Genomic DNA, 23,575 nt, shown 5'->3' with positions numbered 1-23,575 from the left:
CCTATGCTTTAAAATTGCAGACTAACATCCCACGGCCATTAACGATCCCATAGAGCTGAACAATCTAATTTTACAACCAGTGACAAGTCTCCTTAAACGTTTCTTTCACACAGTCATACAGTAAGACACAGCATAAGACTTTTTTTTTTTTTTTTTCTTTAACTGTAGTTTCATACTGGCTATCTTAAAGTAACTCAAAATAGCTACACATAGTTGGCATCAAACACAGGATGGAAATCTACAAAAGAACAAATTAAAAGTTTTTCGCTATTTTGAAGTGCTCTGTTGTCAAAAAATCAAAACACAGTAGGCACAGCTGGGCAGACATAAGGCACCTCGGTCAAAGAATATGTAAGAAAAACCAAAGAACTTTTTGTTCCATTATCTCCCGAGCAATAAAATAGGCTGTGCTCCACTCCTCAGCATAAGCCAGTCAAACATGGGACATTTGTAAGTACGAAATGTTTTCTCGGAGAGGCCAGAAAGAACAGAGGTGTTTGCAGCGCTTACCTCTGGGGCTGGCCACGGGAGCCACGTTAAATGGCCCCCCAGCAACAGCACGTGGCCGCACAGCACATAAAACCCCCGCCCAGACAGTGACAAAGCTTCAGTCTTCACTTCATTGTAGCTAAGCTCCTCCCCGAGCTAAAAATACGTGACCATAAAACTGTGAGTCGTCTCACATTTCAAGATTTTTTTCTTGCCCGAAACATTGCTAATTAATCCTTACAGGGGGGTTAAGCAAGCAAATTGTTTTTCTGTGTGTAAAGCTGCCTGCAAGAGGAAGCAGAAGTATATTACTTCCCAGATTCCTGAGATACCCGAGTAAAAAGGTAGACCCAGATGCTGGCTTGTGTTTTCCTAAAAAAGGACGAAAACCAAACCAAACAAAACCCCCAACTAATCATGCACTATTTACTTATTTCTTTTCAGAAAATGCGTCAGGCATCTGTGATGCATTAGTAGTATTTTAATGCCACTTTCAATGTCTACACCCATTCACTTCAACCTTGTCGCTGTATTAGCCAGACCAATCACGAAAACCAAAATGACCGTAAGGAGCAGGACAGAATCCATGTTTTGTATTATCTGAACTCCGTGGTGAAGAAATCGGAGGCGAGAGCTCAGAAACAGCATTTCTGTTGGCTTGGGGTACCCTCAAAGGAACAAGTGTGGGCGTCCAACGTGCTGCCTTGGATTCCGACTTGGCACCACAGACTAGTATCAGGCACAAGTTTCTCAAGCAGATTCAGGTTGCACAGCTCCAGGGTTACAGCTATTTTGTGAAATTTAATACAACGACAATTTAACATAACCACAAAAGTAGTGACTTCTATCAGACCAAACAGTAATCAAACAAACATGTTTAAATTGCGTGACACAACTAATGTCACTTTTCAAGAGAACAGCAGAATTAATTTGTCGGGATTTTACAGGAATGGCATACACAGAATATTTAGTTTTAAACATTTATTTTTCCACTTGAGGACTTATGATAAGTTATGTTGACTTTTTTTCTAAAAATATATTACATTTACTTGAGATCACGACTGTGGTAAGAACAATTAGGTACATTATCTGATTCAACTGTTCAGATACTCTTACTTGCAAGTTCACGTGTAAGCAATTTATTAGTAACGATGCATCTTTATCTTCACAATGAGAGTGGTATTTCTCCTGATCCACATTAATTTTTACTTTTTTTGACCAACTTTACTCAGTTCCGCTGAACCACTTTTATCTCTGTGACAGAAGAAATAGCACTCACTCCATAAATTATTCATCAGTATTTCCCTACTACTAGAAACCTGAGAATGAGTCTAGTTCCGTACTAGGACTCACCTGTCAGAGCCAGCTCTGAGATGACTCTTTCAAACAGTTGCATGTGAAGTGTTCTGTACATTTCTCTTACTCTGTTATAGCACCTTTCATCTTAAATGCAAGCATTGCTGCATTTTTTCAATTTTGATTACCTGTTTGGATGCCATAGTTAACAGAGAAATACTTTCTTCTTTCAATACTATCTGAGCATTAAGGAAAAGATACAACTGTTGCTTCCTACAAAAAGATGGCAAGGTAGGTTTGATGAAAGCAAGCTTGTTGGACCGTGCTTGCTCCCTGGTTTATGTAATTAGCATTCGGGTACTGCAACTTCAACCAAGGGTTGATAATTATCTTTAGAAAAGCATTAAGGGGCTTAGGGACCATGACCGGAATCCAAGAAGCATGCTTGTTGGTTTGCTGTATGACTGAAATCCCACTAGAGGGTTCTGCAGTGCAAATTATTAATTGTGCTATTAACTAGTAGCTATCAACTTGAACAGATGAATTAACAGGTTCAAAAGTGCATGTTCAGCGAGTATTCTGCATGTACCCCTGCATAACCTCCAGGCAGTACGTGTTCCGCTGCTCAATTCCCTTTAGTATAATGTACATCCACAGAAGTGATGCAAAGAAAAACTACGTGTGATATGCTGTAGCTCAGTGGGAGGGGGAAAGAAAAATTTTACTGAAGCATAAAAAAATTAAACAGGAAATCAGACTGACAGTATGGTAATTCAGGCATTTTGACTAAAAAAGGTTAAGCATTGCCTTAAGACACACTGAAAATAAGAAAGCTCCCAAACTGTCTTAAATGGATTGATTTTTTTTTTTTTAATTAACCACACAACACACAAGCACAAAAATCTTAGCGTGATCAGTCTTACAACTTGGAGATTTGTTATTTCCAGTTGGAAATACATCCCTAGCATTACCGCTTTGCATCAAGTGATGCCCCACTTACTGGGAGGATACCCATTCACTGAATGGATAGAACAGGGGAGTGACAGATGCTTTAGTGTCATACTCCTTAGCGAATGCTTATTTCACTAAGGCATTAACAATTACTGAAGTTTCCTGCTAGTGGTAGTATTATCAGGTGAAATCAAAGAATTTTGGCAAGATTCAGATAATACAGCCAACAAGCTATTCAGGAGATAATAACTGATAAAACAGGAGTGCAATTAGCTTAGTCTCACAGAACAACATTTTGTGGCTTGTGATAGGAACATCTGTTGCTCCTGATCCAGAGTGCTGATCTGTCACACAGACACACAGAGAAGGGCATTGTGATTATCAGCTCTACACCTGCAAGTTTTGGTAACTAAAGCACACGATACTTCAACGAGAACACTTTGAGTGGAGAATGGGGCAGTGTTTGTAATAAAAGTTATTCACAAAGGACAATATGAGTGCTTAACGTTTAGGCAAGTCTCTCCATCCAAAAGAAAAATTACTCTCGCTGAAGAGCAATGTGCATACCTAAGGATTCCTGCAATATGCAAGTCATCTGGTTTATATCTACACACTAACCCCAGTAGGATAAAAAATAAATTTTCAAGCAACGTACGTGCAGAGCACTCTCCAGAAAAATGCTAATTTGGACAATCTCCACCTCAGTCACACTGGAGAACAAGCACTGCAAAGTCACAACAAAGAGAAAGCAACTTTAGTTTTAAGATGGGAATGAAATGAAAACTCACTGTTACCCAATGCTGCAAATATATATTCCTACATGAAAGTACGTATACTAAATTTCAACATAGCCTAAATTCAGCAAGTCTGTCAAGTCTCCACCTATGAAAATTTCTACTGAGTTTTCAGTCCTTAAACCAGTGGTTTATAATGACAGACCTTAAATGCAAACGGCTTACGCAATAGTACGTCTACGGCAGGGGTCCTCAAACATTTTAAACAGGGGGCCGGCGCGCAGATGAAGTAGCAGGCAGTCATCTGCGGCTGCTTGGTTTCCCCCCCACAACCCCCAGCAGGGGGGGGGGGGGGGCGTTGTGTAAATACTGGGGGCCGGATTGAGGACCCTGGGGGGCCGTATCCAGCCTGCGGGCCGTAGTTTGAGGACCCCTGGTCTACGGTATAACATGTCATAGTACAAATGGTCATTACAGGTAATAAAGACATTTTTCAGTACTCTGTACAAAGTCAAACAAGGCAAAAAAGATGTTTCAGACACTTTGTGGTTTTGTTTCCTTTTGAAGAAAAAAAGAATAAAAAAATGTGAAACTGGCAGACAGACAACGAAATGTAAGAGTTTCCATATTAAAAACAGTTATCAAAATTCTTCATGCATACACTCTATTCCACATCCTGAATTTGTAAGGTGGCCCCATGATGTACAGTCATAAGTCTTATCCTAAGTACCTTACTACTTAAATTGCTAAGACAGACAGGACTTGACTCCATCTTTACATACATACAGTGATTAAATGCACTAGTTAAAAAATAAAGGCCTTTATCCAAGAGAAAATATAGGAAACATTACGGTGAAGAACAGAGTTTTGCTGCACTAGCGAAGGGGACTCAGTGCCTTGAAGGCTGCCTTCTTGCCAGCAACAGGAGATGCTTTAACAGTTTGTCAAGGAAACAACGGTACTTGGTAGAAAGTCTAACATAGTAAACATGTAATACAGAGTTCAGCGATCTTTAGTGTTTGTGCATAACTTGCCACCCACTTCTCTCCCTGCAAACTGGGGGGGGGGGGGGGGGGGGGGGGCGAGGGGAAGAGTACATTTCAGTTTTCATACTCACTGACTTAGAAACGAAGTCAACCTTCCTACATGGATTCACACAGTGAAAAGTCCTTCCTCCAAAAATATACAGGATCACTCAACTCATTTTCATTTTCATACACCATTTAAAAAACTATTAAAACTTTGAATTTTTTCAAGCAGCATATTTTGCATTTGTCAACCGCAGGTTTGTTGTAGAAATCCTAGAAAGTTAAAATTATATCATACCGTACAAAACCATGTAAACAAAATGGGTATTTTTTTAAAAGGCATGCATGCTCTTGTAGAGGATTAAAAAGTGTTTATTTTTGGTAAATAAAAAGATATCATGCTCAGCATTTTTAAAAGCACCTTAGTGATTTAGGAGCCTAAGCCCACACAACTTCAATTTAGATTTGGTCTCCTAAACATCTAAATCAATTCTGTAAAATTACTTGAGCACTTTGACAAAATTTTGCCACGTCTCAGGTCTTGCAGAATTAAGATCTTCTGTGACCAGCAGCTAACTTTGAATCTTGAGACAATATTCAAGAATGTCCCATTAACGTAATTCACCCATCAGCTGCATTTTTTGGATCCTTCATAACTCAGTTTATAGAACCTATTAAAAATTTTGCCAGAGATTAATATTTTGTGACACCACTTTGCAAGTTCCTTTTTCATAGACAACACAGGATACAACAATCAAATTTGAACAGGAATATGATTATACTATTTGTTCCTTCTGAATAGCTATTAGTGTGAAAGACACTGTTACTTGTTCGATCTGTTAAGACTGAGAAAAACAAACTTACAAAAACTTCTGTAGCACATCATTACGTAAAAAGAAGGAGCATTTTTGGCACCATACATTTTTAAACCTAAACTTTTAGGCCCAAAGTATAGCAAGTTAAGCAGACACAGTGGCAGCTGGGAAAGCCTCACCTGAAATGCAACATTGTTAACGGAAATTTTTTTTTTTTTTTGGAAGATGCTATTTTGTGATCATTAGCATTGATCTCCAAGTAACATAACACTGGAATTTAGCCTAAATATTCATACCAAACGTTTACATATATACCTTAGCACTCATATATATAATACAAGTATATTGCACTGACAGAACTGCCAGAATCCACATTAATACGGTCGGGCATAAAAGGTAGTCTCTTCTTTTCACTCTTCATTTATCTTAAGTTTCCTCACTAACCAATTCTAACATTTTCCTTGAAATGTAGTTGCAAGGTTGCTACTTTACCTTGGGCCATAGTGTTATGGTCTGTACCTATATTTGGAAGTATTATCCTTACATTAAATGTGCTTTGCAAATCAGAAATACCTAGTTCATAGCTCTGTAAATAATTCCTTGAAAAAGGAGAAGCTTGCCTAATTTTTACAAAGTGCACAGGGCAGCCACGGTTCTGTTTTGCCACCAGGTGTCTCACACTACACACCAAAACCCACTGCATCAGCAAGTTTATATAAATCCATCCTCTAACAGGGATCCCACAGGCACAAGTTTTGCTAAAGCACTGGTGAAAATACCTCTACAGCTGGCTTTATTCTGCATTCAATTGCACAACTTCATCCAATTCACTGGGTTGCTTTTTTCCCCCTCTGACAAGTGGTCTAAGGTATGCTGCAGTTGCTAAAAGGGCTTCTGCTTTTCTTGGTCCTCTGTTTGTTCGGTCTAAGGTTGATGACATCTCCACCGTTAAGAGTGCTAGAATTTTGGTTGGAGTGACTTCCACCAGCTGTATTAAAAACACCTACAGAATTTAAAGACAAGAAAAGTATTTATATTTCTTTACTTCCTGCAGTAATACATTAACACTTATGCCTTAGTAAGTGTTGCTTCTTAACAATGCACCTCAAATGCATACTCTAGTATTTTAAAGTTTTTAAAGGCTTTATGTATTTTGGGGTCAGTTTTGCAGCTAAATTTGAAGTAGAGCCAGCTGGAATTGCTAGCCAGGCAATAGTTAAAGCTGGCGTACATCTATGTAATTGAAGGGCAACATATGCACTCATCTGTGTATACGCATGCTACTAATTGCATGGTGAACAGGGTTATGGTTAATTGAGTAATATAATAAAAGAAAAACATGACAACTTTGAAGTTAGAAACTTTGCTGAGATAAAGGTAAGGAAAAAGCCTGAATAAAAAGGGAGTGCTTTAAGGAAAACAAATGAACTGACTCAGAAATGCTTTAAAGAAGTTCAGTGTTCCCTTACAAAAGGCAGTTTACAAAGACCTTCTGATTACATGCCAGATTCTTTCACCGTGAGTCTCTTGTAAATCTGTACATCTGTACCAAGACGAGTAACACTAATACTAATTACTTTAAAAAAACCCAACAAGCATACTTTCTTAAGTCCTTACACAATGTTTGTTTAAACAAATTTAATAAAAGGGCACTTGCCAAACATTAGCTAGACACTTCAGTACATCAGTTTGACAGTCTTGTAACTGTAGAGTCACAAAGTTATTTCACAGAAGAAGACAATATCCTAAGACAGGAAGGTAATAATTAGACCCTGATTCACCTTGTACTAACTCCATAAGGAAACAGATGAAACCATAAGCTTTGATGGCACAAAATACTGGTTCTGGGTTTTTTTATTACAGTATACATACCAATCTTGTTACTGCTTGTATGTACTGGTTCTGGATCTTCAGCTGTTTGTTGCTTGAGCCTTTGAAGATATTTATCAGCCAAATACTTAAAAACTGAAACGTTAAAAAGAAAAAAAGTACATCAGAGTATGCTTAAAAATAATCTCCATATCAATAATAGTACCTTTGTATCAAAATTTTGACAAAAGTGCATTTGATGCCACAGATTTAACACGATCTAGTAAGTGATTATCTCTCGGTAGGCCTGTGTACCCAAGCAGAATCCAGATCAGTCCAGCATCTACCCAGGTCTTACAGTCTGCAGTACTGAAGTCTTGCACAGCAGACAGAAACATCTCAAAACTCCTATAATAAAGCTGGCACATACATATTGCCAAACATTCCAATTCAATTCAAACTTGGAACTTTTTAACGTTATATAGGAATTTTACCTTTTTTTTTTTTTTTTTGCAAGAAGCCTTAGAATAATAGCAGGCACGTAAAGTAAGTCTGTTAATAAAAACTTGGCAGCAACATTTTTCTAGTTAACTAATGCTACCTTCCTTTATATTGGAGTGTGTAAAGTCTACCTAGGATTCTGAAAAAATATACAACTACAGGAGAATTTTCAGAGCCTGTATATCTTGTTATTTAAATTTGAAATTAATAACTCATGAAGTTGATACAGAAACCTTTTACATTTTCTCTTGCAGTTTTTTTTTCTTTCAAGGCAAATGATGTTAACAGAGAAGAAACAATTAGTTTACTAGTAAGTTTGTCTGATTAAACAAAAAACCAAGTTACCAGATAGTATAGTTCACAAATATTCATACCCATCCCGCAAAAGATAGCGACTGAATTTTATAACAGAAATTAAATATATACATTAAAAAGTGATGCTTAGGAGTTAGCCAAATACCACCAGTAGACAAAAGGCTGCGAGAGATCCAATCTTTAACACAACGTTAACAATCTTAAATACAACTAAACTATGAGATAATTGCTTGTATCAATTATTTATTAAGTATTATCAATTACAAAATAATTCAACAACAAAAAAATAGTTCAACAATTTGTATATTGTAATAATTGAACTTCTACATATATTTGTTTTAAAAGCTCAGTGCTTACTGACAGTCATTAGGACCAAGCAGTTTTAACACACTGGCACTTCTAAATACTGAAGCTGTGCACTGTTTCTGGCAGAACAAGGAAATACATCCACAAAGAAGCAGGCCTAACACACTGGTATCAAATAATTCTAGCCATCTCTGAAGTGTGCAGCTCAGGATAAAAAGGACTGCCAACGGCACGCAACAACATGGGAAGTAACAGCTCAGCTCCAAGCTAGAGCGTGGTACAGTGCTACAGAGCCCAGGGCAGGACAGCCACCCGCGCTGCTGAATCTCATACCTTCAGTTACGTTCAGGTCTTCCTTCACGGATGCTCGGTAGAACCTTAACTTCAGCTTTTTTGCCAGTGCTTCTGCCTCTTCGCTGCACAACAGAAAACAACTTTGTAAATACTAATCTGTATCATCTGTCAGCTTTCATCCTTATAGACAAAATGCTTCATCCTAAGTTAAACATGGCAAGGTGGGTTAAGAAACTCTGACAGTCAAAAAATACCTGACACTTATGTTTTTACAATATTTCTACTATTAAAAGAAGGTATTTTTACATGCAGGTTCTTTATGACAAGAAGTAATTGCATTTCAGTATTTATTGACTTAACTAAAATTTCCCAAGGGTTTGAAGACAGATGTCAGTGCAACCAAAAGGAAGGAGGCTGTTAATAACGGCAATAAACTCAGAACAATTACCACTGCAGTCAAAACAACAACAACAACAAAGTAATCCTTAAGTATATTTTCATAAAGCAGTAGACTCTGCAATCAGGTGAGTGCAGAGATGAAATCAAGATTTACTTTTTTCTGTGAAGTGAAAGGTAACTTGTGCTAAATTTTAAGGAAACTGGAAAATTTCACCAAGGGAAATCATGCCATCAGAAAGATGATGTTACTGAGGCAGAGTATTCTGAGAACAAAACCTAAGTGACATACCATGAATAAAGGAGGAGTTCAAATGCAATTTTGCTTTTCCTTTGAAAAATCCTCAGTATTCTTTGCAGAGGGAGCAGAAGCTGATTTATGCCATCAATGATAGCAAGCATAGAACAAAGAAAGCCAGTGCAGGAAACAACAGAAAGAAGAAATAATCTACATGTCTCTGGAACATGGTATAAATAAAGAAGCGGAGAATTATCGACTCCATCATGCAATATTTTCTACATGATATGCTGTGGCAAACAAAAGTTAGCACTTGTTAAGCTGATTTTATGGCAAGAATGAAATTGGTCATATATACAAAGGCAGAACGAAGTGACAGTAAAATCTGTGAAGAAAAATATAGTGAAGAAGGATCAGCACCATGCAGTTTAAGAATATTACCAGATACGGGTTTCTATAGAGTTCTAATGTTTTGACAAAAATGAGCAATAAAACCAGATTAATGAAAAGTGAAGCAAAGAATATTAAGATACTTTTTCAAAAAACCCGTTTAATACTTGGTTATCATTTCAGCAAGCATTCACTAGCCAAACTAGCACAGCACAATTAATAGTAATTGTAACTGTAAATTTTAACAGGAGAGAAAATTTAGTTTTATAATTTCCGATTAACAAAAAAAACAAAAGAAAAGAGAATCACAGCACAGCACAAGAAAACTCTTCATGTTATTCCTCTGGTTTTTTGTCTGACACTTCAGAAGAAGGCATGAAGCGAAGAGAAAACTCTTAGTTTTGCAAGCACATCTGCCCAAGTAACTACACTCATGCAGCAATACCCATCACCTGCATTTCTAGGGCATGTTTTGATGCAGGGCATAGGTTTGACAACCTAGATATCGTAAGTCTTCACCAGAAACTCCCATGGACTCTGGGTTTTTTTAAAATGTGTGCATACAGCAGCCATGTATTGTTCTTTAAAAACAGTAAGATAAAACTCCTACTTCTTTATGCAAGAGTCATCAAGAAGATCAATCTTATTCTGCACAAGAACTGTGGGAATGTCTCCAACTTCAGTCACAACTTTTTCCTTCCAGGTAGGGATTGCTTTGAAGGACTCTCTATCAGTTGTAGAAAACACAAGAACACAAGCCTGGGCTCCTAAAAATACACAAATCAATTACAAATACAAATAAATATAAATCAACCAACAAAGACTAAAAAAAAATAAAATCATCATCTATAATGTATTTCAAATACCAGGGATTTTTCACATTTTTCCCATAAAAGTGTGCTTTTACCACCAGCTAGTGTCAAACCAATGGTCATAAATTCCCCAAATGAAAACAGACCGATGATTATTTTGACGTTATACCCATTCTTCATGATGGCTCTAGGTCTGTTATCTTTCAAGCTATTTCCACCATGGTGCATGTATGTCGGGGAAAGGAACAGGAGGGGGTATGGAAAAGCTGAAAAAAAGGAAAAGGAGGTTTGTTTATTGCTCATTGTTTTCCAGACAGCTTAATGGAGGCCAGAAGCACACTTTACATTATCCTTTGTGCTACAGTAATCTGGAATTTGAGAACCAGAAAACTTTAAAAGTTTTCAGAGGAAATTATAATTATTCCAAGTAAATTGTTTAGTAGCCTTTTGGAGAAACTAAGTGGATTTCTATTTCTTACCAATTCTATCACAGCGCTATGACAAATTATACAAAATGTTTTGTACCAATTTTTTTTACGGTTTGTAACAGCCTTGACAATAGTTAAACCCCATGGATACTGAGAAAGTACCTCCACAGCTGAAATATTAGTAAGTTTTCTTTTGACTATCTAGTAGCCCTTTGTCATCCTCAAAAAATACTTTTCCTTGCACATAAACACATGAAGAAACACTTCATCATTTATATGTCTTTAATATATTTGCTATTTAGTAATACAGTGTAAAAGGAATAGATAGCTAGTATCTTTGAGACTCTAACCTTGTGGTGAATATCACAAACTAATTACACATAGCATAAAAAATTATTTCATCAGTATGAATTTTCTTTTTTCTGTGAGTTTCACCAAGTATCCCACATTCCTGTATTTCGTTTCTCTTTCTTTGACACAAAGCACTTGAGTTATTTTGTTAGGTTTCCTTTTATTTAGCTTTTCAAAGCCAAGTTCAGTCTACATTTACAGAAGTTTTCCTATGCTCTTCAACATTCTTTCACATGCCATTAAGACCCTTCTGGTATAGTTTTGTACAAAACAGTAAGAACTGCCCTCAATTTCAAATCAAGCTCTACTAACAAAACAGTAGCAACGCAGTCTTCCATAATTTTCCCTATTATCTCTGTTCTAAAATTTTGTTTGTTCTCCTTAATGTCCACACTATACTGTAATGTGTGCAATTATTCTGATATAATTCCACTTAGAATCCTGAGATACGCGTAAAATTAATTACTCTTTCCAAAGCAGGTTAGTTTGCATTTGTCAATGCTGAATGTAACCTATCATCTTGCAAACTAGCTTAATACAGCCTCTCAGGTTCTTTGCTTTACTGGAGATGAGAATATTTATTAAAAGACTCTTACCATCTGTAAATGTCACCTTATTCAGTTCTAAGACTAAGAAACCCAATGTGAAGTTTCCATCCTAAGATACTTTCACTTCATCTCTCTCCTTCCATCCATTACTTCTGAATGTTAAAACATGGAGATAAGTTGGTAATATTAAGTTTAGAGGGAAAAGTCCTAGCATGTGGTAGGTCAAAAGTGGGTGACTTACAACATCAGACCTCCTTCATTACAGTACATGTAGCATGCTGTCGACAGGGACAGTAAAAATAACTCAGCTTGGCCATATTACGTTTTAAAGATAATTATGATAGGCTCTGATCAGCAATCAGATTGAAGTATTTTTGAGGACCTTCAAGATTCTGATATTTACAGGTTCTTACTGGGAAGTTAACAAACAACAGTAAAAGAAAGTGTCATCAACAATGACAAATTCTATACACTTACATAATGGTGTATTTCCAAACATCTGTTGAAGGTTTTGATCACTGGATTGTATGGAATTTCAAAATTTACTAATCGAATAACCCTGCAAAATGCTTATTTAAGAAGAGAAGAACAAATGGGAGTATTCTTCTCAAAAAGTATCAATTGGGATCTTTCTGGAAGTATGCTTCAGTATAGTGCAGAAGTTAGTATGGCAATAAAGTTCAACAAAAGATGCTGCAGGGCTGAGATCTTAATAGGTAAATACTTTTCATCTTCTAAGAATATTGCTAAATACTCAATATTTCTATTAAGAACATAAACAAGTTTAATAAATTATAATGTTTATGTAGGGGTTCTAAGGAGGGGGGGGGGAAGGACAAAACCCAGGATTTAGGCATGTAAACACCTTTCTGTGTGCAACGACTGACAGTATTCAAGAGTCAATAACATCATTATCTCACTCATGCACTGCAAATGTAGTCATACACACCTCTGTCATACAACAGATGGTGTATGACAACCAACACCAGCAGCAAAGTCACAGGATAGTGTCAGACACGAGCTTAACAGCTAAAACCAGAATGTTCTTGGTGAATATTTTAAATCAAAGCATTTTGTAAAAAGTTCAATAAATAAATAAATAAATAAACCCATAAAATATATTTGTATGAATAAATAGGAAATATTGATTTTTAAAAGTAATTAATTAAATAAATTTCATAAAGCTACTTTAAAGTATTGAAGAAAAGGACACTGGATTTTTTGTGTGCAATTACTGCTTTGATTACCCCCGTATCTTTATTTTAAAAAGATTCCAGTTGGCTGCAGAATCACTGATACAATATTCATACCTGGACTAGTTCAGAAAATAATTAAGAGAGTAGCGCTAGCATCTACTTGATTCAAGTAGAGCATGAGCTTGTCAGCTGAGTTCTCAAAGATTCTCAGCAGACCAAACCACCCTCACAGACTCCATAACCACTTGTGGCTTTTCCCCTTTCATATCAACACAAAGCCTATGTCATAGAAACTGTGTGTCAAAGAAATTCCTTTCCATGAGTGGGCTCACACAGGGCTTTATACCTGGCACCTAATGATTCCACTCTTCCGTTCTTTGCCTCAGCTTTTCCAGGCTATGACAGAAAACACAAGTTCACTATAAAACTGAAGGGGGCTTGTTCAACCTTAGACTGAGATCAAAACCCAAGGTCGATGATATCATCATCCAGAAGTTTTGTGGACTGTTGGTGTTCTAACTGCTGTGGATCCTGGCTGTATTTAACAGGCTTAGCACTGTTTAAGGTCTCACTAGCAGCATCCAAATGAGGGCTGCCTTCTTCCAAACCGGACCAGGACAGTCTTGCAGCCCTCCCATTATCATAGTTCCTACGGCCAAAAGTGATTGGTAAGTGCAAGCTAGAGCAATGCCATGAAGGCCTGAGAAATACAAAGTCTAATTATTGTGCAACAAAAATAAGATCCTGAAAATTTGACTAATCAGCAGCTGAATAACAGACTAATGAGCAAGATACCTGTTTTCCATCAAAAACCTAACAAAGGTCTACCCAAATACCAGTGGTAGCAGATGGAAGAGATACATGCATGAAGAAGTGATCAAATACTGCCTTGAGAAACATCTCTAACATGGACAGAAGACATGGTGCTGCTAATGACAGCCACTTGTGTATGTGCTTAGCATATGAATGAACTACCTAGCCAATTAGAAAACGTGTGGCTTCCATAGCACTGAAACTGGTAAGAAGATGCATGATACAATATAATTATATTTTATATAATTATATTTTAAAATTATTAAATACATACTGAGCTTCCTTCAACTCTTTGAATTTAGGCTGCTGGACTCCTCACGTTGTGTGACCGTGGGCATGCAGCTACACCAGCTGCACATATTTGCCTGTACATAGAAAACCACATGACAAATCCACTGTCAGCTCCAATTTTGTTTCTCTGCAAGGCTGAAAAATTTCATCCCTGGACGAGAAGGGCTCAGAAACAGGCTTTGAAGCATTCATTGTGATGAGCAGCTGATCCCAGAACTAACGATACATAATATTCCAGGAGAGTACGTAAGCCCTAGTGTAATGATAGTGGGACAGTGATGTGTGGGAATGGCAGACCTTACAAGTAACAGCCAGCGTCTATCTTACCAACCTTAAGGGGCATCCTCCCCTTCTCAGCAGTAATTGGCAATTAAATGCTTGCATGTTGTAAGCTTGACCTTTTGCTTCTATAATATTGTGCTTGCAGACCTGATGCTAGAACCAAAATTTCATTCCAGGCTCTTACAACTTCCCTTGTCCTTATGAGTCAAGGTCTAGTGCAGAACAGTCACTGTATCTAGTAGCTTGAACCTGTTAATACATCCATCACGTTATCTACAACACCTGTCCACAGGATGACTGCGTCCTACTTCACAGCAGCCTCTTCAGTATAAAGATCTTGGAGGCAGAGATCTAACTGCACTACGCTAGGCACAAGTCATGAGCATCTCAAGGTATGCATGCAGGCTTTTTTTGGTTTTTCCTTTTAAACCACCAGGTTGCCTGCGGTAAGTGAGGCCAGTAAGTGTACTTTTAAGTTCTTCTGAAGATTCCACATATAACATATCAGTCACAGGAATTTGGAGAAAAAGTCTTTGGCTTGAAACAACTGCGGAGAGCAATGCACACAAGAGAACTGAAGGCCAGGAGAATAAAAAGGATGCTTCAAGGGAATCGAGTACCGCCTTCTAAAATTCTTATTTTACAGCTGACAAGTTAACTAACAGAATGATCTATGTCCACATGAGGATAAAAATAAATGAGAAAAGAAAGATTTTTCTCTGAAGAAACTGTAATTGTCAATTATGAGCAACTGGAAACATTACCAAAAAAGCCCTATTAGTTGACAAAACAATCATGAAATATATGTATAAAGGTCAGAGGACTATACTATCCTGTAACACCATGGCATAACTATTATTTTATCTCTAAATGAGGTCATTTTATACTATAGCAATATATTTTCCCAGCCATCAGGTAATTAGCTGGGCAAGAACTGAATCATGGAATCTTTGCCAAGTCATTCATATCCCTCACATTAAAAAAATAAAAAGGAAAGATTTTCACAACTACTGTTAAATTATACGCAAAGAAAGCTAAGTATGCAGTTTGTTAACTGGCAAAATAAACTGCCTTTATATGACTGAATAATACCATTTCTATTTTAAGAAGTAAATATACTTTCCTTATTACTCTATTGTGCTCAAGTGTTCAAGGTAGCCTCTACTAGCAAGAGAACCGTTGTGTCTAGTAAACTATCTTTCTAGGATCACCGGTGGATTTTTTTTCCCCTTGGACAAATTTCTAAGTGCATCAGCCATAGTTTTTGGGACGTTTACAAATACATATCTTACAGAAGTAATAAAACACTTTTAGAGGGAAAATATAGATTTGCCTTTGACTGTTTAAATAGCTACTTTCTGTCCAGTTCCTGTGCAGATATTTGTCTCATTCTGTTCTAAGTTTTTTAAAGGGTACTACTGAACATTCTGCATAAAGTGGCACTTCATTAAGGCAAGGATCTTGCATGAAGGGGAAAAATATTTAAGAATTGAAAAAGGCAAACTAAACACGCTTTGCATACACATGTGGTAACTAAAATTCTTAATACAAAGACAGGAAAATATTTGAGAGCTGTGCAGACCAAAAAACCAACAACTAACTACCAAATAACAAACATGGCATTTTCACCTCTATAGTAGGCCTTAGTTATGGCATCAAATTCTTCTTGACCTGCAGTGTCCCATAACATTAGCCTGACATCTTCATCATTAACTCTGAAATAAACAATACAGTTTTATAATCAATACAATGAACAAGAGCAATTCAAAATGACTGACATGGAAGTACTTCCATGTCTACAATGTAAGAGTAATCCATGTCAAATTTAACTTGATTTAAATATAATGAAACTTAATAACAGTTCACCTCCGTAACATACTATGGCAATAGTGCCTCAATTACATTACATGCTCTTTACTGAAAATCTGTATTGCATTTTCATCTTCCTTTCCTCCTCTTCCTCTACATTTCCCTCTACAAGGAAAAATAATATACACATCCAAACAAAACTTAAGATGGCCAAATAATAGTCCTCTTGACTTTTTAATTATCTTACAAAATGTATAGAATTTTCTTACTTCTCTTTACCACAGTATTTTCCATTTTAACAAAGAAAATTGGGTATTATCTGGTTATATTACATGAAGAGACTAAATCTATAGCATATTTAGTTGTTTTTTCCATGGTCATTTTTATTTCTATTGTCTAATAAATGTGTGTAATGGGTTTACTGTAAGCACTTATACTTCTTCCACAAGAAATTACAAAAAAAAATAATAATCAAAACCAAACAACAGGTGGTAGAAGACAAAGGAAACTTGTCAAAAAGCTTAGAATGACAGAGGTTCCAAATTTTATTTAGAATTCTAAATCCTGACTGGAAAAGAGTGATATAATTTCAGCCCACAGTGCAGGACAGAAAATGATTCCCTTTACTGTGCTTCAAAAAGAGCAGGCCTTGTCTTCCAAGCCTTTGTAAATCTTAGCATTACAACAGAACAAAGAAATAAAGGGAAAGGTAAAAATCAATAGTATGGCATCTGTTTAATACATACTGGATTTGTCTTTCCAGGAAATCTACACCAATAGTTTTCTTGTAGTCTTTTGTAAAAATCCCCTTGCAATATCGCTGAATCATACTGGACTTCCCAACAGCTCCATTTCCTACTACTACCACCTTAATGGCCACTTCCATATCTTCTTCCAACATCTTTGTGTCTCAGATGACTCTCTGGCTTATTCAGGAAACTATTGATCCTGTAAACAAAGTAAATGCCTATGTTCATAAAACCAACGTGAGTAGCAAGCAAGAGGAAAGATGATCACACACATTAGGATACACACAGGTAGTAAAATTTCCTTCCAGTTCTGCCACTTACTGTTTAAATGACCTCTGGCAAGTTATTTAAGTAGTCTGTACTTTGATTTGACACTTATTAATTGGAAATTAATATAACTGTTCACGAAAAATATCCTTCTACTGTACAAATGTATTGTCATATTCTGATTAAGCTCCTGATGCTCCACTGCTAACGCGTACAAGGAGCTCAACTGATCAACCTAGCATGTATCATGAGTCAAAGTACAGCAACTTCTAACCTCAGCCACTGTTCTCTTACACCCAGTTCAGATACTGTCACCTAGCACCAATACTGGTGCTTTGAAGACATAAACCTACATCATTCTGTGATTACACCCCTTACTCCAGTTCTTACAAATTTGTCTACATTTGTCTTTCTGAGGAAGTCAATAAAAATCATAATCAAATTTGTGTGCGCTCCTCTTCATCTAATTTTTGGCATGTGAATCAAAACACTAAACGTATACATATTACTGGGTAATTCTGAAGGTATTTTCCAAAGGCTTTTTTTTTTTAAATAAGAAATGGAATAATCCAACTGTCTTAAAGTATTTTTTTGGATGCTCAAACTTTTAGATAATTTATCTTATCAACACTCAATATGCAAGTTATATACATTTTAAAAGTCCATATCATAAGTATATTAGGTGTGACCATAATGTCCCATCACACGGCTACTGCAGGGGAGCCACCTAATTTCTCTCTGATTTAGTTTTTCCCACATACACTGTACAGTAAGTAGAGAAGAAGCCAAGCGGCTGCAGTCACAGAGTTCAGAGCACAAGCTCTTATAGTGGATAGAGATTTTTACATAAACTAGAATTCCAATGTGCAAAAATGGAAAACAATTTATTTGGCTTACTGCAAAGATATTTCATTCAAGTTTTGGTGTTTTGTTTTTGGTTTGGTTTTTTGTTTGTTGTTTTTTTTTAATGAGGAAGAAAGGGATGCATACATAATCATACAACTATAGAATCATTTAGGTTTGAAAAGACCTTTAAGATCTTTGAGTCCAACCATTAACCTAGCACTGCTTAGCCCATCACTAAACCATGTCCCCAGGTGCCACACCTACACGTCTTTCAAATACCTCCAGGGATGGTGACTCAACCACTTCCACCGGCAGCCTTTCCAATGTTTGACCACCCTTTCTGTGAAGAAATTTTTCCCCATATCCAATCTAAACCTCCTCTGGCACAACATGAGGCCATTTCCTCTTGTCCTATTGCTTGTTCCTTGGGAGAAGAGACTGACACCCACCTCGCTACAGCCTCCTTTCAGGTAATTTGAAGAGAGCAATAAGGTTCCCCCTGAGCCTCCTTTTCTCCAGGCTAAAAGACCCCAGCTCCCTCATCAGATGTTCTCCAGACCCTTCACCAGCATCGCTGCCCTTCTTTGGACACACTCCAGCACCTCAATGTCTTTCTTGTAGTGAGGGGCCCAAACCAGTATTTGAGGTGCAGCCTCACCAGTGATGAGTACAGAGGGATGCTCACTTTCCCTGTCCTGCTGGCCATGCTGTTTCTGATACCAGCCAGGATGCTCTTAGCCACCTTGGCCACCTGGGCACACTGCTGGCTCATATCAGCCAGCTGATGACCAGCACCCCCCCGGTCCTTTCCCACCAGGCACTTTTCCATGTGCTTTTCCCCAGGCCTGTAGCCTTGTGTGGGGTTGTTGTGACCCAAGTGTAGGACCCAGCACTGAGCCTTGTTGAACCTCATAAAATTGGCCTTGGCCCATCAATCCAGCCCACCCAGATCCCTCTGCAGAGCCTTCCTGCCCTCAAGCAGACCAACACTCCGCTCAAGTTGATGTTGTCTGCAGATTTACTGAGGGTGTACATGATCCCTTCATCCAGATCCATACAGATCAGGATAATATCCAGACCTTGATGAAGTCCTGTTTACAGGACTGGCCGCAATACAGAGTCCTGGGGAACACCACTTGGGACCAGCCGCCCACTACATTGAATTCTATTCACCCCTATTTTACCCAGCAAACAGTACACCCGTCTAAGCCACAAGCAGCCAGGTCCTCCAGGAGAATGCTGTGGGAAACTGTGTCAAAGGCTTTACTGAGCTCCAGGTAGGCAACATCCACAGTCTTTCCCTCATCCACGAAGCCAGGTCACCCTGTCATACAAGGAGATCAGGTTCATCAAGCAGGACTTTCCTTTCATAAACCCATGCTGACTGGGCCCCTAGTTGTCCTGTACGAGCTGTGCGATGGCACTCAAGATTATCTGCTCCATAACCTTCGCTGGCACGAGATCAGAATGACTGGCCTGTAGATCCTTGGATCCTCCTTCTGGCCCTTCTTATAGATGGGCATCACATTGGCTAACTGCCACTCAGCTGGGACATCCCTGGTTAGCCAGGACGGCTGATAAATGGATTAAACAAGGCTCAGGGAGCACTTCTACCAGCTCCCTCAGCACCCTTGGGTGGATCCCATCCAGCCCCATGAACCTGCGTGTGTCTAAGTGGTGTAGCAGGTTTCTGACCATTTTGCCTTAGATTATGGGGAATGCTCCCCATCCCTGTCTTCAAGCTCAGAATCGAAAAGTGTAATTTCATCATCACTATGCCCAAAATGGCCTCCAACCACCACACCACCTACAGGCCCTTCCCTGGTCACAAACAGCAGGTCCAGCGGGGCTCTCTCCGGGCTGGCTCCCTCACCAGCTGTGTCGGGAAGCTCTTGCACACACTCCGGGAACTTCCTAGACTGTCTCCTCTCTGCTGTATTGTATTTCCAGCACAGGCCTGGTAAGTTCAAGCCCCCCATGAGAAGAAGGGCTAGCAACTGCGAGGCTTCTTCCAGCTGCTTATAGAATATTTCATCTGCCTCTTCATCCCGGTTGGGTGGTCTGTAACAGACTCCCATCAGGATACCTGCCCCGCTGGCCTTCCTCTTGATCCTTACGCATAAACACTCAACCCTACCATCACCATAATGAAGCTCTAGACAATCAAAACACTCCCCAACATCCAGGGCTACGCCACCACCTCTCCCGCCTTGTCTACCCCTCCTGAGGAGTTTAGAGCCATCCACTGCAGCACCGCAGTTGTGCCAGTCATCCCACCATGCTTCCATGACTGCAACTGTGTCACAGTTTTCCTGCTGCACAACGGCTTCCAGCTCCTCCTGTTTGCTGCCCGTGTAGGTGCACTTCACTTGGGCTATTGGTCCCGCCACCTTTTGCGAGGGGGGGAGAAGCCCTAATTCCTACGTGACTGTTCTCAGGCGCTTCCATGGATTCTAACACATCACTAACCCTGGTGTCTTTGCTGCTGCATGGATCTGCATCCCCTGCCTCCACTGAGACAGCAGACTGAAGCATCTTGCTGGCACACCATCCCTCAAAACTTACTGTCTCTAGCGAGCCTGGTTTTCTCCCTTTCTCCCTTCAAATCTAGTTTAAAGCCCTTTCAATAAGCCCTGCTAACTCCTGTGCAAGACGCTTTTCCCCCTTTGAGGCAGGAGTACCCCATCTGTTGCCAGCAGGCCTGGTGTTGTGTAGACCAAGCCATGATAAAAAAACCCCAAAATTCTGCCATTGGCACCAGGCTCAGAGCCAGGTATCGATCTGCTGGCTCTTCCTGTTTCCTCCCTCATCATTCCCTGCAACTGGAAGGATAGAGGAGAACATCACTTGCGCTCCTGATCCTTTAACCAGCCATCCCAAGGCCCTGACATCTCTCTTGAGTGCCCACAGACTTCTTGTGGCAGCTTCATCGCTGCCCACCTCACAAAAGCCGTGCCTCCCCTGGGTTCGCTGTGCTGGGGTACCATCACAGCAACACTGCACACCTGCAGATTTCTTCTGAAGAACTAAGTTACCCTCCTTTCAAAGGAGGAAAACACATCTGTTTTAAAGATTGTGCCCATCACCACACACACATCACCCCGCGCTGTAAGGGCTGGGCTACCTGACACCCTCGCTGCAGCTCACCAGGCAGGTAATGTTTCTGGATTGCCTTCGGTTGCATTACACGTTACTATACATGTATTTTTATCAGGTATTCGGCACGCACCGCTAAAACTGCCGCTATGTCTGCCCCCAGCAATCCGGATGGCCATTTTAAGCGAGGAACTGCGCTCGGCAGACGGCCGCCCGGTGGTCTCCCCGCACAGGGCTGCCCGCAGCCGCCCCCCGGCCCTGCCCGCGGGACGCCGCCGCCGCGGCCACGCACACGGCGGACGCTCGGCCGGCCGCCCCGGCCCCTTCCCGCGGCTCCGGCCCCTCCGGCGCCCGCCCCGCCGCCTCCCCGGCCCCACTCCCCGCCAGCACCCGCCCGCCCCGGGGCGCGCTCAGCCGCCGCCCCGATTCCCGCCTGCCCGCCCGCGGCTCCTCTCACCAGCCCCTCGCCGGAGCGGGGCGGGCGGCTCTCCCTCAGCGGGCACGGCGGCCGCTCCACCGCAGCGCCGGCGCGGCAGGGAAGGGGGGAAGGAGGGAAGGCGAGAAGGAGAGAAGGCGAGAGGAAACCGCTCGCTGGGGCCGACCCAACCCGGACGCATATCCCGGCTCCCCCGCCCGGAAGCGCCGTCAGGACTGGGGGCGCCGCTCGGGGAGGTGCCTGCCCGCTGCCCCCGCCCCCGAGGCGCCGGCGCCCCCGGTCCGCAAGCGGCGGGTGGGCGGGCGGCCGGGGCCGGCCGGGCGCCGGGGGGGTGGGCTGGCGGCTGGCCGGGCGCCCCCCGCGTGGCGTTGGGTTTCGGAGCTGTTGGTCGCCTGAGCGGGGGGAGAAGCCGGGGGAGGTGGCGGATGGGGTCCGCCTGCCCGGCTGCGGGAGGTTTTCGTCCGCGTCCCCGAGGGAAGGTGTGGGCGAGGCTGCGCTCCCCGGGTGCGTGCCTCCCTGCCCGGCGGCCTGTCTGCCTCACCTCGTCAGCCGTGGAAAAAACCTCTGCGTGGCCAGCCGTGGCCTTCCCGCCGGCCATCGCTGCCGGCAGCAGCCGCTCCCGGGGGGGTACCCACGGTTTGAGCAAGGTGCGGTTATGCCAGGTCTCAGCCCGTCACCGTCGCACGTGGTCTGCCAGCTTCCAGACTTTAAATAAAACAGAACACGTTAGGCTTTAGCATAATTGCAGAGATCGTAGTCTTAACGATCTTAAGATGTCCCATTGTGGCTTTTTGTTGTTTTGTTTGGGTTTTAAAGTTAGACTGATAAAAGATGTCCCCTGCCTTAAAATCCCCTTTTTTTTACATATTGCAAAGCACCTCCGGTTGGCTTGGGTGGCTGCTCCCAGTGTCCCCCAGCACTCCTGCTCAGGTACAGCCAAGTAACGCCTGGGTATTACCAAGTCTGTTGCTGAAAACCGAGGTCTCTAGCCCTGTCCCATGCTTCTGAGGCTACATCTTCACTCCAGAGTCAACTGCTGTTGCCTGTGCCTAAATAAATACCTTTTGGATTAGTGCATTTTGCAGCTACATCTCAAAAGAACAGTTAAATTTTACACATAATTTCTTATTCTGAAATTTATGCTTTTGTTTTGTTAATGCTGACACTGGCTACTAGTCTCAGGGACTGTCTGATGCCAGGGCCAGAAGGCCTTAGACAGCTTTCTCATTAAGAGAAGTTTGTTACCTGCCTGATACCAAAGTAATTATGTCAGAAACGTTCCTTGTTCGTTGTGGGAGACGTGAGGTGCATGGCTGGGATTCATCTCACCTAATACCTATATTGTGAACATTTGTATGGTATGGTTCCCCTTCAGATGGCTGCCAAGTAGCCCAGGTGAAGGCTATGAGATTAAAGGAGACATATCCTAGCCTCGGTGTCCTAATTTAGGCAGTAAGTTGGTGACTGCTTTAAATAATTTTAGTTTTCTGTCCTTTAAATGCAGTATATTGGGTAATGCTTTTGTGAAGTGTAAGGCTAGAACATGCCTCTCATATTCGTGATTGTGCAGGTTTTTCTTTGTGAAACGCCAACAATTCAGTAAGGTTAAACTATTCCAGCATGTCTTATGGGTATATTGAGAGCAATTCAGGAAACTTTTCTTATCGTGTCCCACAAAGGAAAGAGAAGAATGGTGGAACTGATACATTCACACATCTCAAGGCTTTAGCATGTATGTGATTTGATGACTCCTGATGAGATCAGCCAGCAGTGTGGCTTGTTTGCAACTAAAAAGCTGTATCTCTTTTCAGTTTGCCTAAATTACAATTCCAGTCACTGGATCTCACTATGTCTTTTCATGGAGACTGACGAGCACCTACTGCTGGGTATCTTTTTCGTTTGCAGGTAGAAGAATGCACTAATGAAATCGGCTGTGAAACTTCTCTTCAACAAACTGGATATTCCAAGCCCTGTAAGACAGCTATTGTAATGTGAACTTTTCAGCATCTAGATCACTTTCTGTGACCTCCTTTGAATGTTCTCCAGTATTTTGATGTTGTAAGCAGATACACCAATTTAGGAAGCAAAT

General features: G+C 40.6%; 1 protein-coding gene across 2 annotated transcripts; it reads right to left on the bottom strand.

The window, feature by feature from the left end:
* Window positions 1-1,265: 1,265 nt before the first annotated feature.
* RAB23 (RAB23, member RAS oncogene family) lies at window positions 1,266-22,046 on the bottom strand. Of its 2 annotated transcripts, none has more exons than XM_056343772.1 (7): window positions 22,028-22,046; window positions 16,839-17,040; window positions 15,913-15,998; window positions 10,173-10,329; window positions 8,578-8,660; window positions 7,186-7,278; window positions 1,266-6,316 (listed from the first exon to the last, which is right to left on the bottom strand). In XM_056343772.1, the coding sequence occupies exons 2-7, from the start codon at window positions 16,991-16,993 to the stop codon at window positions 6,177-6,179; spliced, it is 714 nt and encodes a 237-aa protein (XP_056199747.1). In that variant the 5' UTR covers window positions 16,994-17,040; window positions 22,028-22,046; the 3' UTR covers window positions 1,266-6,176. The 2 variants fall into 2 exon arrangements, with proteins under 2 accessions (XP_056199747.1, XP_056199746.1); XM_056343771.1 differs by lacking the exon at window positions 22,028-22,046 and adding an exon at window positions 21,508-21,672.
* Between the last annotated feature and the right edge of the window lie 1,529 nt (window positions 22,047-23,575).

The sequence above is a fragment of the Falco biarmicus genome, chromosome 6 (genome assembly GCF_023638135.1).
Source record: "Falco biarmicus isolate bFalBia1 chromosome 6, bFalBia1.pri, whole genome shotgun sequence".
NCBI classification, from domain to species: Eukaryota; Metazoa; Chordata; class Aves; order Falconiformes; family Falconidae; genus Falco; species Falco biarmicus.
The sequence above is the reverse complement of the archived record's forward strand: the minus strand, read 5'-3'. Positions and strand labels throughout refer to the sequence as shown.